The sequence below is a fragment of the Crocodylus porosus genome, unplaced genomic scaffold (genome assembly GCF_001723895.1).
Source record: "Crocodylus porosus isolate Cpor-Errol unplaced genomic scaffold, CroPor_comp1, whole genome shotgun sequence".
In the NCBI taxonomy this organism is placed as follows: domain Eukaryota; kingdom Metazoa; phylum Chordata; order Crocodylia; family Crocodylidae; genus Crocodylus; species Crocodylus porosus.
The window spans coordinates 189,122,368-189,138,926 of NW_017728886.1; the positions used below are offsets into that span (position 1 = coordinate 189,122,368).

General features: G+C 38.5%; 1 protein-coding gene across 1 annotated transcript in view; it reads left to right on the plus strand.

The window, feature by feature from the left end:
• The window catches only part of IMPACT (impact RWD domain protein), a 40,469-nt gene extending 29,642 nt beyond the window's left edge, over positions 1-10,827 (plus strand). The window contains exons 9-11 of the mRNA XM_019547135.1: positions 234-324; positions 4,452-4,586; positions 10,744-10,827. Of these exons, the coding sequence (XP_019402680.1) occupies positions 234-324; positions 4,452-4,586; positions 10,744-10,815 (298 nt within the window). The 3' untranslated portion in view covers positions 10,816-10,827. The remainder of the gene's footprint in view (positions 1-233; positions 325-4,451; positions 4,587-10,743) is intronic.
• Positions 10,828-16,559: the final 5,732 nt, after the last annotated feature.

Sequence of the window (16,559 nt, forward strand, 5' to 3'; positions counted from 1 at the left end):
GCCAATTTACATGAGGGAGTCAATGCATTTGTAAAAGCCTGTAAAGACAGTCACCAGACATTTGTGCCTTGATGTAAACCACAAATATTTATTTACCTCAAGGCTCATCCTGTTTTCGTGCACATATCTATTATGAAAAAGCAACATTGATATAGTGTTTATGAAACTGTTCTAAGGTATCCTAGACGTCTTTAATAATATTTTGTATTGCATCTAATGCTGTTTATTTTTAGAATATACTGTGAAGATAAGCAGACATACTTACAGGATTGTGAGGATGATGGGGAGACTGCTGCAGGTGGACGCCTCCTCCATCTTATGCAGGTTAAAAGGCAACAAACTTTGTCTTATCAGCTCCTGTACGTGTGTGAGGGGACTGTTCCGACACACTGGAAATCCAGTGCATCAGAGCAAACTCGATTAATTAAGTCTTCTGGAACATGACTTAGAAGCACAATTTTCATGTATTAGTGTCACCACACTGAAAAATGGCAGTGGGATGCCTTTAAATAAACACATTCAATGAGCTTTATTTCATAGTGTCCTGCTGCCATTTTTCCAGCACAGGGATGCTGATGCATGTGATGTGAAGGTGCTTTTAATTAACATGGCTTGCTACTTAAAATGCCTGGAGCATCATCCCACTGCATGTGTAAAAATGCCCTAGATAGTTTTACATTTCTCTCTAAAATCGGAAAAGTTTAACAAAAACTTGCTGCTTTAAGTCCTACACTGGTCTTAATTCTTGCTGTGTACATAGCCTATCATATGAGAGTATTCTGTATATTACTTAGCTTTTCAAAGAAGTGAAACAGAAGAAAGTATAGCTTGCCAAACTTGGCCTTCCAGCTCTTAGGGATATCGACTTCACTTGTGTAGTGCCACAGATAAAGTAGGTTGTATTTCATATACAGTTTTGACAGCCTGTCTGTTTTTAAGAGAAGAATTGTATTGACTCCCTATACCTTTTGTAGCACAAAAGAATCAAGCCGAAAGGCAAAACAAGTATATAGGAAAGATGTTGGGCACAAGAGGACATCCTTATTTACAGTTGACTTCAATTTCTCATTATGATTTTTCTTGATTAAAATAGGGACTCGTATCTAAAGCATGTGAGTAGCACTTCTAAATAAAGAAGATGGGGCTCTACCCTGAATTCTTAGCCTCATGTTCACATAAATTAATTTTAGAAGTTCCCTCACAATAGGAACTGTTAATTTAATTTTTTCATGTATTATTTCAGCATTTTAAAATGAAAACCAATAATGATGGTATATTACAGGCTTAAGCAACATTTACACACATTTGCCCCTTTAACACACAGCCACGCAGAGTACTCACGATTTTCTTGAAATGTTCACTTTCTAGTTCAGCAGTTCCACCATTCTCAGTACATATAATCCCTAGTAATTCCGCCGCTTACATGGGATTATTTCATAAAATGCTTATTTTGTTGATTGTCACTTGAGTGACATTCCAGGACTTGTTTTAATGTTCTCCATTTTTTAATTTGGAAGTTTTTGAAACCTTCCTTGTTAGCTCATGGCCAATGCTATTTTATGCAAAACATACAAGAAAGTACACTGGATATCAGTGTTTGTGTAATAAAGTATAGTCATGAAAAATTAGTTTATGTAGAATTGTATTTAGTGATAGCTTGCTTACTCTGAGAGTTGTTTTGAACGTGTGCACATTCTTTGTCTGTAAACATTGTGAATTTGGTCGCTCTTAAAAGTGCACCGGGGCTCTCAGCATTCCACATATATCACACAATCAAGTGACATAAAGTGTGATTTCTCAAGGTTCAGTGCCTATCAGCCATATGGTCAATAATGTTTAATCATAGTTCATGGAGAGTGTGTTTTGAAAGAATAATTCTGTATGGATCATAAAGCACAATACCCAAAGGTAAGGAAATAAAGGAGTAGTAAACAGTCAAAGTTAGCTGGTCACTGAGTTCTCTTGATTTCCTTCTTAAAAACACTTAGAATTGATGATACTCACTGAAATATTATGTGAGTTAAACCACTTCTTCTGTTGCTATAGTTATTGCTTTTATATGAGATTTTTATGGCATTTATAAGTATATCACTTTCAACATGTCCAATCTCTGTTTTTTCAAAACAATGTGTCAAGAATTTAAACCATAAATTCTCTCTTAATTCTCTGATTTTCTTATCTCTGGCCTAAGGATACTCCACCCAATGTTACAAAGGAGGTTAAATTAACCTCTGCCATTGAAAGAACTGAGGGAGAAGTATTAGTTTACAAATACCTGTCCATGGAAAAGAGGATTGACTGTATGCAGTTAAATATGCTCTAGTTCTTCCTTTCCACATCCTTTTGAATAAAGGACAGTTTGCAGTAAAGTGCCATCTAGACATTGCATCGTAAAAACTACACAACAAAAAATGGGCATATGTCTTAATCACTGAAGGTCCACGTAGCCTCTTCTGCAATAGCATTCTTATCTTGTGTAAGATAAGCTAAGAACATTTCAATCAAGATAGCACTTTCCGGTTAAAGTTAAAACTGAGAATTCAAAAGTTATCTTGGTATCTGTTTGCTATGACAGTTTATTCCTGAATTCATAGCTGCTGTGAATGTGAATTTTGCAAAAACAGCCCCAAACAATCTTTTAAAGATAATTTCCTTAACTTTTCCTATATTGGAATATTTTAAGTATTCAATCTGATATTGTTTTACAGTTACATAAACAAGGACAAGTTTTCACGTCGTACATACTTATCTGGGCTAAGGATGCCACTGAACATGTAATTATACTGGCTTACTTGTGGGTCCATTTGTTATACAGCTTCAAATTTTATACCTAAAGTTACAGTACTGCTGCGCCATTGAAGTTCATGGATACATCAGAAAATAATTTAGTCCAATAAATTAATAATTACCTATGGTTTGTGCTTTGAATCTTCAAAGAAGTTCAGGGAAAGATTTTCAGAAGGACCTAAGGGAGTTAGGCACTAAATCTTATCAACATTTGATGAAAGTTAGGCACATAACTTTCTCAGGAAAGAGTATTTTGTATTTCACCCAGACTTCTTATGTATGTTTACTCCTGGTTTTTAAGTGTATTTTTAGTTCAAAATCTAAACATTTTAGGAAATTTTAGCTGGAAATAGCAAGCATGATTGTCTTATACAAGTAAATTTGTATAAGATTTAACCATAGTGAAAATTAGCCTCCTGCAAAACATTGTCTTTATAAAGAATTAAAAAGAATCCCAATGAGCTAATTACAGGTGCAGCTCCACCTATTGAATCCAAACTGAAAATTAATCAATTCTTGTAGAAGCGATTTAGCATTCCAGGAGTTATTTAAATCAAGAAACCTTTCTTTTGGCATGTTCCTGATATTTATTCTTAAGCATGTCTGAGGAATACATGAAATTGTATACAAGCAAATGGAAATGTGTAAAATATATACAAACTGGTAATACAAACTAGTGGGTTAGTTGTTTTTCTGAGAATACATTCATTTGAAAGGTGATAAAAAGGGATTGGGGAGAAATAATGGGGCTGTGAAATGCTTAGGGGCGGCTAACATAGAACGGGGGAGTAAAGAGAGCGAAAGTAGTAGGAAATAGTCAATGTTTTGCTGGAAAACAGAAACCCTGTCTCTCCTAGACAGAGAATACAATCATTCATTGCAATGCCAATTCTTGCCTATCATGGGGCAGGGTGGGGGGGAAATCTGTTTGAAGGAGGAACTGGCATAATATTTAGAATACCAGAAGGGGTAGATGATGCAGTTTTCCAGTCAGTATTCATGCACAAGGAATTGGGTGCAATGAAAAATAAAACTTTTAGAAAATTTTCTGTGCTTTTCATTTTACAGCCCAGTGCAATATTAAATCAAGATTTTTTGTTTCAATTTTACTCCTGTTATTTTTTAAAAAGGTCTCAAGTTCAGTATGTAATTGTACTTAAAACTGAAAGCATCTTTCATAAATGCATAAAATTCTGTATACCGTACTCTACCATACATTTTAATGAATACATACATTTTGAAAGACTCGTTACAATTAGTTCAGTGTGGGAAGGGAACTTATTTCAAAACTGAAGACCTCTTTGCTATTTAGGTCTCCCCCTAAGTGCTATTATAGCAGTAAGCTAGACCCTGAGCGTTAAAAGAGCATTCGCAAGTGCTCTGCTTTATCCATATGTTCCCAGGCTGCTGATTACAATGGTCTTCAGAACACTGGCCCAAGATGTTACCTCCAATATTTTGGGGCACAGTTAAGAATATGGATACACAGTGTATTCATGCGGCAGGGATTCAGACTACAATACAAAGAACATGTATTTAAAAACAATAAATGTGATTTGATAAAAATCCCTTTAAAATATCTGAATTTCTTTGGGGAAAGAAATCTTTCAATGTACAATACTCTAGTTTTACTGTTGATGCATAAACTTTTTTTTTTTATACAGATTTTGAATGTCCGTAATGTTTTGGTTGTGGTATCCCGTTGGTATGGAGGAATCCTGTTAGGACCAGATCGTTTTAAACACATCAACAATTGTGCCAGAAATATACTAGTGGAATACAACTATACAAATTCAGCTGTAAGTTGTGACTGATAGACCAATGGTGTTGGTTTTTCAATCTGTGTAAATTGTCATATGCAGTTGCAATCCCTGGAGCTATGAAAATATATGTTACTTGAGGATATTTCCTGGGGTTGGAGTGTTGTTGTGGCTGTTATGATTGAGGAGATGTATGCAAAGGTATGTGTGTGTATGGGGTTTTTTTGTTTTGTTTTTTTTTGTTTTTTAAATGATACTCTTTATTGAATCAACTACAGTTGGGGAAGATATTTGACACTATTTTGGGATCCAAAGCACCGTTCTTCAGGTCATATTGTATATGTTCAGTATCCTTCATGCTACAGTAGGATTGGAGGGTTGTTGTAGCTGTGATAGTCCAGGAAAAATATTTGGGGAAAGGTTTTTTTGTGATATCTTTTATTTTAGTTGGGAGAAGCTGGGTCCTGAGACCTCAAAACGATGCTTTGTATCTGAAAGCTTGGCAAGTACCTCTCCCAGCTGCACAGTTGATTTAGTAAAGGGTATCACAAAAGAAGCCCTATGATGATCTCTCCTATGGTTATCCAGAGGCATGGTTGATAGTAGAATGGTAATAAAAGTTTCTTTGGAATTTTATTTCTGTATTATCATTCTATAGGTTTCCGCTGGTTTCTAACTTTTTTTTTGGTATTTTCTCTTGGATTTGTAAAGATCACTTTTGACCACAGCAATAATAATAATTTGAGGTAAACAATATTAACTGTAAAATTTAAATAAACGCTAATACTTGAATGACTTATTTGCAAAATATGTAGGTGTTGCCATCCTCACATTAAAGTCCATTCCTTCATAACCAAATTTGTGATGGATAGTGTTATGAGAGCCACCATCAGGTGACAAGTAGATTAAATGAGGGGAAAAAGCCTTTTTGTTTTATTCACTGCTAGTAAGGACTAGGCAAGTGTTCTTATCCCATTTAAGTCTACAGAAATGTTGACATTAACTTCAAAGAGATTGGAGTTTGGCCTGATAGCAGCAATTGTTTCAACATGTTACTTGTTTTAATAAGCTTGTATCTAAGGTATTTTTCAATCTGATGTTTTTCAGAAATGATAGAATGTATTTTGTGCAGCTTGTACTATTCAAATGTTTATGTGATTTGTTACACAGAAAATAGCTCTCAGAATTACTGTGGACTATAGTTCATTATTTTAGCTACAGGAAAACATTACAATATATAAATAGTAATACCAAACATTTTCCTTGTTCAAATAGACTAGAAGAGTTAATACCAATAACTGTACACTCTTAAGATAAGTTTTTAAATGGGATCCAACTGGCTTAAGGGTATAAATCTTAAATTGACTTTCATGGAGATTTAAAATCCACCTAAATCACTTACACAATTTATGAAATTTTCAAAATTTTGCTATAATTTTAAGGGATTGTATAATATAGACATCGATACTTTTACAAATTAGTACCAAGTCACCTGGCAGTGTTGTCTGCAAGTCTAGTGCAGAACTATATTCCCTTTCCAGTGAGTTTGAGGAACTGCTCGCTAGGGCCATATGAAATGGGCCCTATTCTATTCAGATTTGGATATGGCCCAAATTGGGGGCAGTGATTCAACCCGTTGATTTGGATGACTGTCCCTGATTCGATTCGGTGAATCTGAATCTGAAGATTTGATGCTGATTTGGCGATTTGGACACAGACACAGCTTTAAAAGTTATTTTCTACATACCTCGAGGTAGCAGGCACAGCTGGGATCGCTGCAGTGCTGAGGCACATGGAGCATCCTACAGGAGCACAGGGGGGCTTTCCAGCGTGATTGGCAGCAAACCCGGAAGTGGACCGGAAGAATTTCTGGTTCACCTCTGGGTCTGCCAGGGAGTGCACTGGGGGGTCCCCCCACTTCCCCTGGCTTGGCAGTTGGCCACAGGGGGACCCTAGGTGCCACCCCTGACTCAGGAGGCACCAGTTGCCAAGCTGGGGCGGGGCATGGGGGGCCCTCCCACGGGCTCCCTGGTGGATCAGGAAGTGTACTGGAAGTGCTTCTGGTCCACTTCGGGGTCTGCTGCCAAGCACGCTGAGGACCCCCTGTGCTCCTGTGGGACACTGCATCTGCCCCAGCTCCGCAGCGTTCAGATTCCCTGCTACCTAGAGGTATGTAAAAAAAACCCCCACCATTTAAAGCTGTATCTACATCCGAATCTCCAAATTTGTTCTAATCTCCAAATCGATTTGGAGAGATTAAAGGGTCCTCTGATTCGATTTGGATTTGGAGATTTGGTCACCTAACTGGGCTGAATCTCCACCGAATTGAATCGGGAACCATAGCTTTTTACAGCCCTACTGCTCACTCCTGCTTTTTATGAAACTGCTACAGTTTTAAGCTTGAATGGTTCTACGAGGCCTTCCAGAGTAGGATATCAGTTTGGGTATCACTTCTGACAGGATAATAAGAGATTATGGTGGTTTTGATATGAAAGTATTTAATTTGAAATGTGGTCACCTGGTTTCTAGTCTTGCCTCTTCCATAGACTCCCTTTTTCATGCTGGGTAAGCCTCTTAAATTTTATGGATTTTTTTGGTTCTGTATCTATGAAATATAGGATAATAATACTTTATTACAATGCAAGCAATAGTACCTGCTTACTTAATGCACTGTGTAAGCAGTAATATTTGTTCATGCTGTGCTGTATTAAGGATGACTAGATATTTGTAAAACATTTTAATTAGAAGTTACTTGTCAGTATAGATTATAGAGAGGTTGTGGCATCTGTCACTAGAAGTTTTAAAATGTAGATTAGACAAATATTTGGGATGATTTGGACACTGATGGGCCTGCTTCAAGTAGGGATAGTACTAGATGGCCTTTTGAGATGCCTTCAGCCATATTTTTCTATGATTTTTAGGATTATATTCTCTTCTGTTTTGCCCCAGATAACTCACATATGCAGATGTCAGGTCTCATACCTGCAACACTTAACCATTCATACTATTTTTACTGTCCTTAATGTTTTTTTGGGGTTTTTTTTGTTTATCTCTATACAATAAAATGTAATATATGTACACAATTATCATTTGTAAAAAGTTAGAGAAATTTAAAGCTAATTATGTAAAGAAATACTTCAAAAATACACTTCTGTCTGAAAATACTTTTGTATTTTAATGCAAAAATATCTAAGATTGAAAAAGGATGAATTCCCCTTTTCTTCATTTGGCAGCATTTTGTACCTTTTCACTTTCTTGTTCTTGTCAGTTGATTAGCTTCCTCTTTTGAGGGGAGGGTTCTTGTTTTTCAAATAAGCATGAAAACTATTAATAGGTTATTTTATAATTCTCTCTGACTCTTGGAAAAATTTTCCCTTTTTGCTAACTTTCTTAATTGCAGTAAGAATGCAACCATACATTTCAGTGTGGTCCAAAAGTTGATCTTTCTGATTTTTCAAGCTAGTTTCCAGTTAGAAGTCAGATAATTGTAAATCATTCATAAAACATCAGAATTTCATGACAGTAAGAAGACAACAAGTTATTGTACCATATGTAAATGTGTTTAGTATTTATTGCATACCTAAAAATGGATGGCCCTGCACTGTGGCTGGCACCTGAACACTATGTTCATTTGAATAGAGAGCCATAAGAAGCACACATATGAATACTGTATTTACCGGACTTTAAGGTAAAATTAAGGAAAAATTATAAATATATGAAAAGGTTATAATTTTTCAGGTATAGAATTGTATTATAGGAGGGTTGTCTTAAATGTATCTGCTGCTACTGCTACAGTGTAAAAGCAGTGGCAGGGAGCAGGCAGCTGGGAGGGTCTGGTGGCTGAGGGACTAGGTGGTCCCCTTGCCCTCTGACCTAACCCACATTCCAACTCTTCTTCTGTATGCAGGATGCACCCTGCAGCTGTGATGACTGCACTCCCTGCTGCCTGTCTACCTTGTGCCTGCCCTTGCAGCCTTGCCCTGGTTCCTGTCTCCTGTGGTCTTTGTCCCCCACCCTCCCACAGCTTTTGTTCCCCTGCTTTGTGGAGCCTCTGCCATTTCCCCACCCCTGTACCCCACAGCCTCTGCCTGTTTCTCCCCTCTCTTACTGACAGATACAGTTGCAGCTCCATTCCTTCCCAGGGCACAGAGCACATGGGAGTGTGACCCCTGCCCAGCCATACAGCTATGTTCTGGGGCTGGGGCTGGGGCTGGAGCTGGAGCTGGAGCTGTGCTGGTGGTGATTGACTGGGCAGGGTTTTCCATGTGCTTCATGCCCTGGGAATGACTGGAGCTGAAGCCATGCGTGACAGTAACAGGAGAAAGGCGCAGAGGCTGTGGTGGCAGATGATGTAGGGGGCGGGGCAGAGGGCTCAGGGGCAGGCAGAGCTGGGAGAAGATGGCTGCTGTGGCTCTGACTGTCTGAGAGTCAGGTTTGGAGTTGAAGTCAGAGCTGGAGCAGCTGCCTTCCCCTCCCACCTCTGCCCTGTACTCAGATTCAAGAGGAAGGGCATTTTCCCCCATGCTAAATGGGGGGGGTATGGAAATCTTATATTGGTTTTGAGAAAATACAGTAATTGTTGGAGGAGGTGGCATCTTTTTAATGATTAATGATAAACTGGGGTGAGCCACTGCAGGCTACTCATCAGTATCTCCAATGAAATATAAATCTGTGGGCGAGTGTGTGAGATATGGCCCCTTGCAAACTTTATATCTGCTAAGAGCCCTGCTGGAAGCCAGAGCTCTGACCCCCTCCCCTCATTCACGCTAGTTGTGAGAGATGAGGTAAGGCAAGACTTGAGTTATGTGAGACATAGGTGCCTGGGAGATGTTATTTTAAATTTGTTGGGATTTTATTCTGGATCTCCAAAATTGTACATCTTGTTGTGCCAGGTGTTCAGGATGTGGGATAAATCCCAATTCATGTCTGCTGGTACTTTGGAAACCCAGTACCAGGCAGCAGCTCCCAGCTGCACGTGCACCTTTTAAAAGTGCGTGGGGAGCCTAAGATTAGGCAGCCATTTCCCACATGCTGGCACATTAAGAGAGAACTTAAAGGGAGTGCCTAGTCAGCCCAGCATAGGGGAGCCAATTTCCAAAGTGGCAAGGGTAAGTGGGCAACCCATCAATGAGGAGCGGCTCTCTAGTTTAGACTCCTTGTATGCCCTTTAAATTAATAACATCTATGCCATACATTCAAATTAAAGCTCAATACAAACTAGCCACAAAGATGTTCCACATTAAATGTTCCACCTCCACATTTAATGTGGAACATGTTTGTGGCTCATTTGTCATTTTATTGCATGATTAGATTGTTTGCATATGTGGCACAAATTGTGTGATGCATGTAAAGTCTGTTGGGGCCATAAAGGCAGATCCCTTCATTGCATCTGTACTGTTGCTTGCAGCGTAAGAAATATCCTTTCGCAGAAGTGCCTGGGACCACTGTTTAGGTAGCCAGCTGAATTTATAGCCCTCAGCTGGACCCTTTGTAACATATTAACACAGTAGAACCCACAAAAATTGGAGCAGTTGTAATTGCAATCCCCCAAACACCAGTTTCAGTGTTGTCAGGTGAAAGGTGAAGAAATCCTTTTTTCAGCTTGCTAATTTCTCCTTGTGAGGAAAACTATTGAATTTAGACTTGATAATCCACATTAGCTACATTTACCTTTCCGACTTCTGCCAACACTGCGTTGGTCATGGGTGTGATCAGATGTGATCCTTGCCAACACAGACGTGTAGGCAGAATCCTTTGGTGTGTTAAAATTGGGCTTTTACTACTCTAGCCTTGTTTTCAGAGGGAAGGTGTTTTACTCTGCCAATTTAACATGCCCTATTGTTGATGTAGCTGCAATCCCACTAGGAACAGTTTGCCAGTGTAATATACCAGTATTACTCTCCTGGAAATGGACTCCTGTTCTAGAAAAGGTTTAGCTGTATCTATACTGGAGACTTCTGACATAGCCATGCCCATTTAGGATTTGAAGAGTTGAGGTCCCTAACTAATATACTTGTGCCATCACAAAGCCTTGGTGTGGACATAGTCAGAATTGTTACAAATCTCAGTGAACAATATTTAAAATTCATTATAACATAACTGGTGCCTAGTGTATGACTGAAAGATCTTAGCAGTGTAGAGGAGAGCACAGCTGTCTTTATAGATTATAGTCATATTTCTTTTGATTTTCTTTCAGGAAGAATTGTCTAAACAGTTGGGTAAGAACAGAAGAATAAGGAAGGACAACAAGAAGAAATCTGAACATTAATAAATTTTTAAAAGAACCTGTTGACAGCGTTCAGTTTGCACATATTTTATAAAGTCCTACATTAAAAAAAGACATATCAGATTCAGCAGAAAATTTAGGATGGCCTTAGCAGCATTTTCACTTTCTTCTGTGGTTACCTTAGTTGTTTTGGAGTGGGGAATGTGAACAAATGATTTTGCCATACATTCATACATTACAATGAATTCCAAAGCGTAACAAAACCAGTACTTTATAGCTTTCACCTTTTAAGTAACTCAGAATATGGATCAACTGTCCTCTGTACCATCACTAATCAAATACCTCTTTTGTACTGGAATCTTAGGGCACTTTTACACATGTTCTGACATGTTCCAGTTAGAATGTGTCAGAGCACACTCGATTAATTGAGTGTGTTGGAGCTTTCTGATCAAAATACTCCAGCGTGCTGCAGCATCTCTTGTATTCAGCACCCTTGGGTTTCAGAATGGCAGTGGGGGCACTTTAACTAAAGCTCGTTGAAAGCTGTAATTAGAACAGTTCCCAAGAGCCACTCTGCTCTAATTAAAACACCACCCCCACCTTGGAGCATGTGTATAGGTTCCCTTAATTGCCCTAATTTCTCCTTAGTTGAGTTCTTCATTGGAATGATGGTACTGTAACTTTTGTTTTTGTAAGATATTATGTTTTAGGATATTGTCTATTAAAACTTTATATGTTTGAGAAGAAAGCAAGTAGCATACTGCTACATGGACTTTCTTGCGTCTGCTTCGTCGTTGAGCACAGCATTGGAGTTTGCTTGATGACATAAAAGAACCATTGGAAGAAGTGTCAACCTACAGGAATGTAAAGGAATCACTTTATTAATTTATTGAGGATTTGCTGAAAGTGTCAGATTATGAAAACTGGCTGAATTTATCGGTGGTGAGCTGTGAAACTGAAAGAGCCAATGATTTTAGATCAAGAAACAAATTTTGAAACATATTTTGAATTTAATTATAAACATATGAAATATTAGTCCTAGTGATTGCATTTCATAGATTTTTTCAGTAACTTTATTTCTCCTTCTGCTGGATTTTTCTGTAATGCATTAACAATTTAAGCCTTGGTACTATAAAAGGGAGTCATTTGGTATTAAGGACTTGCTATGTGGAGACTGGCAGAAGTAAATATAAAAAACTAGATTCTGCACCAGTGGCTTCCAACCTCAGGGCATGACCCAAATCAGGGTTGTGGGAGGTCCGCTCCACGCTCAGCCCCTTCTGCCTGCAGGGCTGTCCCAGCACATGGTCTGTGCAGCTCTCGCCACCACTGCTCCCTGCAATCCTGGTGCAGCCTGGGTTCTGCTGGCACTGCCAGGCATGAATGAGTAGGGGGCGGGGGTTGCGACTTGGATTTAGGGTTGCAGCAAAAAAGGTTGGGAGCCACTGATTTATACTTTATCCCTTACTTGCAGAGGATGTAGTGGATAATTTGATGGATATTTTTCTTTTCTACTGTTTTTTTATTTTTTAACTGCTAGAATTCTGTTAAGTTTTAACAGTAAAGCTACTTTCTTAGCCTGGTCTGTAGTTGAAACTTTTGCTGGATAATGATATCAGTTAATGGCATGATTTTAGTACTGACATTTCTATACCAGAAAAATCATAGTGCAGATACGGTCATAGTAGCATAAAATATGTTTGTGATATTGTTGGCTTGTAAAAGTGATATAAACTATGCAGCAAATCCACTGTTTTGCCAGCCTGAGTTCTATCTATGTCTAGAGTTCACCAGTGTAGCTTATGCCACCAACCTGTCCTAGTGTAAAGTTGGCCTAATTAAACAAGTTACTTCAAAATGCCTTGCAGAAATGGAGAACGTTTTAGCATTTAGTCAGGATGAAGTTGCAGCAAAGGAGCCTAATGACCTGACTGTTTTTGAAAATACAGAATAACCACAGATTCTACTACAACAAAGGGAGTTGCAGGTTATCAGCATCTTTGAAAATAAACTTTTTGCATTGATTTCTTGACTTTTACCTTTATTCAGCTACAGCACCTAATTTTGTAATATCTCTTGTGTTTTGTCTGATGCCTGCTTTTGTAATTAGTAAAGGGAAAGCTGTAGGGGAACTAATTTAAAGCAGTTTTTTGGATCTTCTCTGACTGTACTATCCCTTCTTTTGTTTAATTATTTTACTGATGGAGTCTTTTGAAGCTAAAATACTGCTGTCTGTTTTCGGCACACTACTGATAAATATTCCCACTAGTCATTTTTTAAACCTATATATTTTTCCAAAAATACGGTAGACCAAATTTTCATTCCGGGGGCTAGTAAGTGATTTGCAAAGCTAAATGAAGTGAGAATTCTTGAAAAGACATACATGGAAGTCTCTAGTTCGGAGCTGATTGAATAATACTAAAAAATGTTAATATATTTTAGTATGTAAATGATTAACGTTGCTGAGCAGCTATTCACAGTGTCATGAAAATTGCTTGAATACATTAAAAGTACTGTTTTTTATAAGACTGTTAGAGAGCTCCAAGAGGTTAATATGCCTTAGTCCAAATAATTGCTCAGTAGAAAATCTAAAGAAATTAGTCCAGGCTATTTATTTCTTGCCTAAAATGCTTGTTATCCAAGTGATGATAGTTGGACAGAATGCCAGTAATATGCTCCTAATAGCAAACCATCAGAGTGAACAAAATGTGGTTTTGCACAAAGACATTTTTGCATTTGTTTTTGCACAAAGACATTTTTGCATGAAGACAACTGTCTTTGTCTGGAGATGGCCAGTGAAGATATTTGCATCCTCTTCTGCTTTTCTGTTCATAAGAAGTTATCTAAGTTAAAACTTCCTGTATTCTGTGGAAACTCACAAAAAATTTTCTTGGAAATTAGCTTTTTAAGAGAGTGTTTTTTCTCTTCAGCATTATGAGTTGTGCAATGCTGTCTTTCATTCACTCCCTGTTCCATGCTGTAGTTAGGACTACTGTCTGAGCTTCAAGGGGGCTGTGCTCTAACATTTGATTGCAGATACCTATTTCTGCATTATAATTTAGAGCAGTGATGCTCAACCTTTTTGCCTTGTGAGCCAGATGAGTGCTGCCCAATCCATCCCCAGGCCAGATCCACCTGGTGGTCCCTGTTTGGTGCCCAAAGCAGGTGTAATGAGTCCCCATCTGACCTCATGTATGTGTGTGGGGGGGGGGGGGGGACAGCCTTGATCCAGCTGTGTGGGGAAGGAGCATGGCCTAGATCTGATCCAGCCATCTGGGAGGGGAGGGGGTGCGGCCCATGGACCAGAGGTTGAGCACCCCTGATTTTGAGTATTGGTGTATGGGCCGGCATAGGTCACCAGATGTGAGAGATCAAGTTTTTAGTATTGGTTTGTAAGTGTGAAGGCCTCTAAGATGCATCAGAAATGTTGTGTGACAACTGGAAGATATATGCCAGGGAAGTTTGTTTTTTCTTTTTTCACTGTTATGCTAGATGCCAAGGGAAGTGCAATTTCTATCAGAACCTAACACCAGATTGATAGTTCCTTGATGGCTTCCCGTAGCTTTTCATGAAACCAAAGAATCATCAAGAAGCTATGGAACTGTCGTCCCCAGAAACTGGACTACAAAAATGGTTTTTTGCTCTAACTTCTTTAGAGCACAGAGATGTCTCAGTAGCTGATGAGAATCACTGTTAAAAGATGGTTACCTTCAGGAAGCCAACCTATTTCAAATCAATGCTGATCAGAAAAACCTCCAGGCTCAGCGGCTGCATGTGGTCACAGGGTTTTTGAAGTAATGCTACCTCTGCTCTTATGACAGCAAGCACAGCAGGCACACATTCTGGTCTTGCATGGATTCGTACCTTCACATAAACCTGACAGTGTAGCTAGATTCACATGCTTCCTAAGTATTTTCTGCTGTATCAAATGAAATATAATTTAAAAAATATGCTTTTTCCAATCTTGCTGTGCCGCTAAACTCTAGATTGGTGGTAATGTATTAACTGGAACGAAACGGAAGGGTCTTTTCCATCCTTATAACTATGCCAGCCACTGATGCAATCTGCCCTCTTGTTTTAGAGCTAATGGCACAGAGCACAACTGTGGTTTTCCATCTGTGCCTACAGTTGGATTCTCTCCTTCTGAATAAGAAATCATAATTTTAAATTGCAGTCATGGTACTGGACCATAGCACCCTCTGCAGAGCAATTTTTTTCTGTTTTGTGGAGGTGGGCAGGGAGCGTGTGCCGAACCTTGATTTTTGCCTCTTCCATGCCAGGTTTAGCTGTGCTGTTATTTGAAGGAGGGTTGTCTGTGGTCTATTTGGCACAATTTACTGCCCTAAAATGGAATAAGGGATTAATAGGGTATTCCACTTGGGCTGATTCACAATATGGTCTGTTGCTGCCCCTTTAGTCAGGGTTTTTGGCAAATATATAGTTTAGCTCAAAATAAATGGATATTTGTTTACTTTTGCTTTTATGGAGAAATACATATTATTGCCTTCAGTGAATTTTAGTATCTTAAAGCCTGACCCATTTTGGTAGTACCATATTTGTTCAATTAAACTACATACCTTTTGCCAAAAAATTCCTCCCCCTGAATTGAGGTGCATGTCTTAACCAGGGAATCTGATTTTCTGCCTGCAATAAAAGCATTCTACTTTGTTCCTGATTACAACAGCAGCATTTCTATTTAAGTGGCTGAGGAAATCAGTTGACTTAATGGCTTGTATGGTATTTATGATAGTCTCTACTATTTAATGGTCCTGATGTTCCATTAATAAAACTAACCTTTCTGCTGGCTCTTTTGCTGTATGCTAGCTGCTCCTGGTCTCTCTCCTATTCCATTGCTTTGCAAACTGTTTTTAGCTCTTTTTAAAATCATAGATCTGCTCAGAGACCAATTTTCAGCAGTAGCTATGGTTTCAGCTTTTTGGTTAAGCAGGAAAGGGCAGGTGCATGAGCTGAAGACTAGGCTCTAGCCTTATTTTTATTCCAGCCATAACTGGAAATCTCTTTTGTTTTACTCTGCCTTCCCAAAAACAAGGTGCATGTCTTATTTGGGAGCTTACATGGTATGCAAGAAAACAGGGAACTGTTGTTGTAACCTGAAATGTTTTATGGGCTTCCCTGAAAAATATTGGAGTACACTGGACTCTACTTGTATGTGCAGAGGATAAGTGTATAATTCACTTAATTATACAATATGATACCAATTCCTACTTTTTGCCTATTGCTTCCACTGTAACAAACATTGTTTAAATGTATAAACTGCTTAAGTACATAGGAAATCTTCAGCCTTTTTGTCTGCTTTGCAATGTAATTGTATGTAATTGGTTATGCCTACTTGTACATAATTGGTGACACTGAGTAGGAGCCATCAATTTCAAGGCTTTAGAAAACAGCTTTGTACTGTCAGTTTCAAGGCAACTATTAGAGGTGTATCTGGTCTGAGAAGCAGATTAAGGAGCTCTAATGAGATGCAAAAAAGCTTTGTGCAGGGTGTTCTTGTACTCAATAAGCATTGTTAGTGAAAAATTGATAGGATCCCATTTAAAATATTGTGTGTAGTTCTGGTCACTAAGCTTAAAAAATAAATTGGAATAGGTTCAAAGAAGGACCTCTAGGATGCTTAAAGGAATGGAAACTTACCTAGGAAAGGAAGGAGTAGGCCTGTATAGCTTAATAAAAAAGTTTGGAAATGGATACGATGATCCTTTGCACGCATTTGTTGGATGAATATTGGGGAGGGAGAAAAGCTTTTTAGATTGATAATGGGTTTG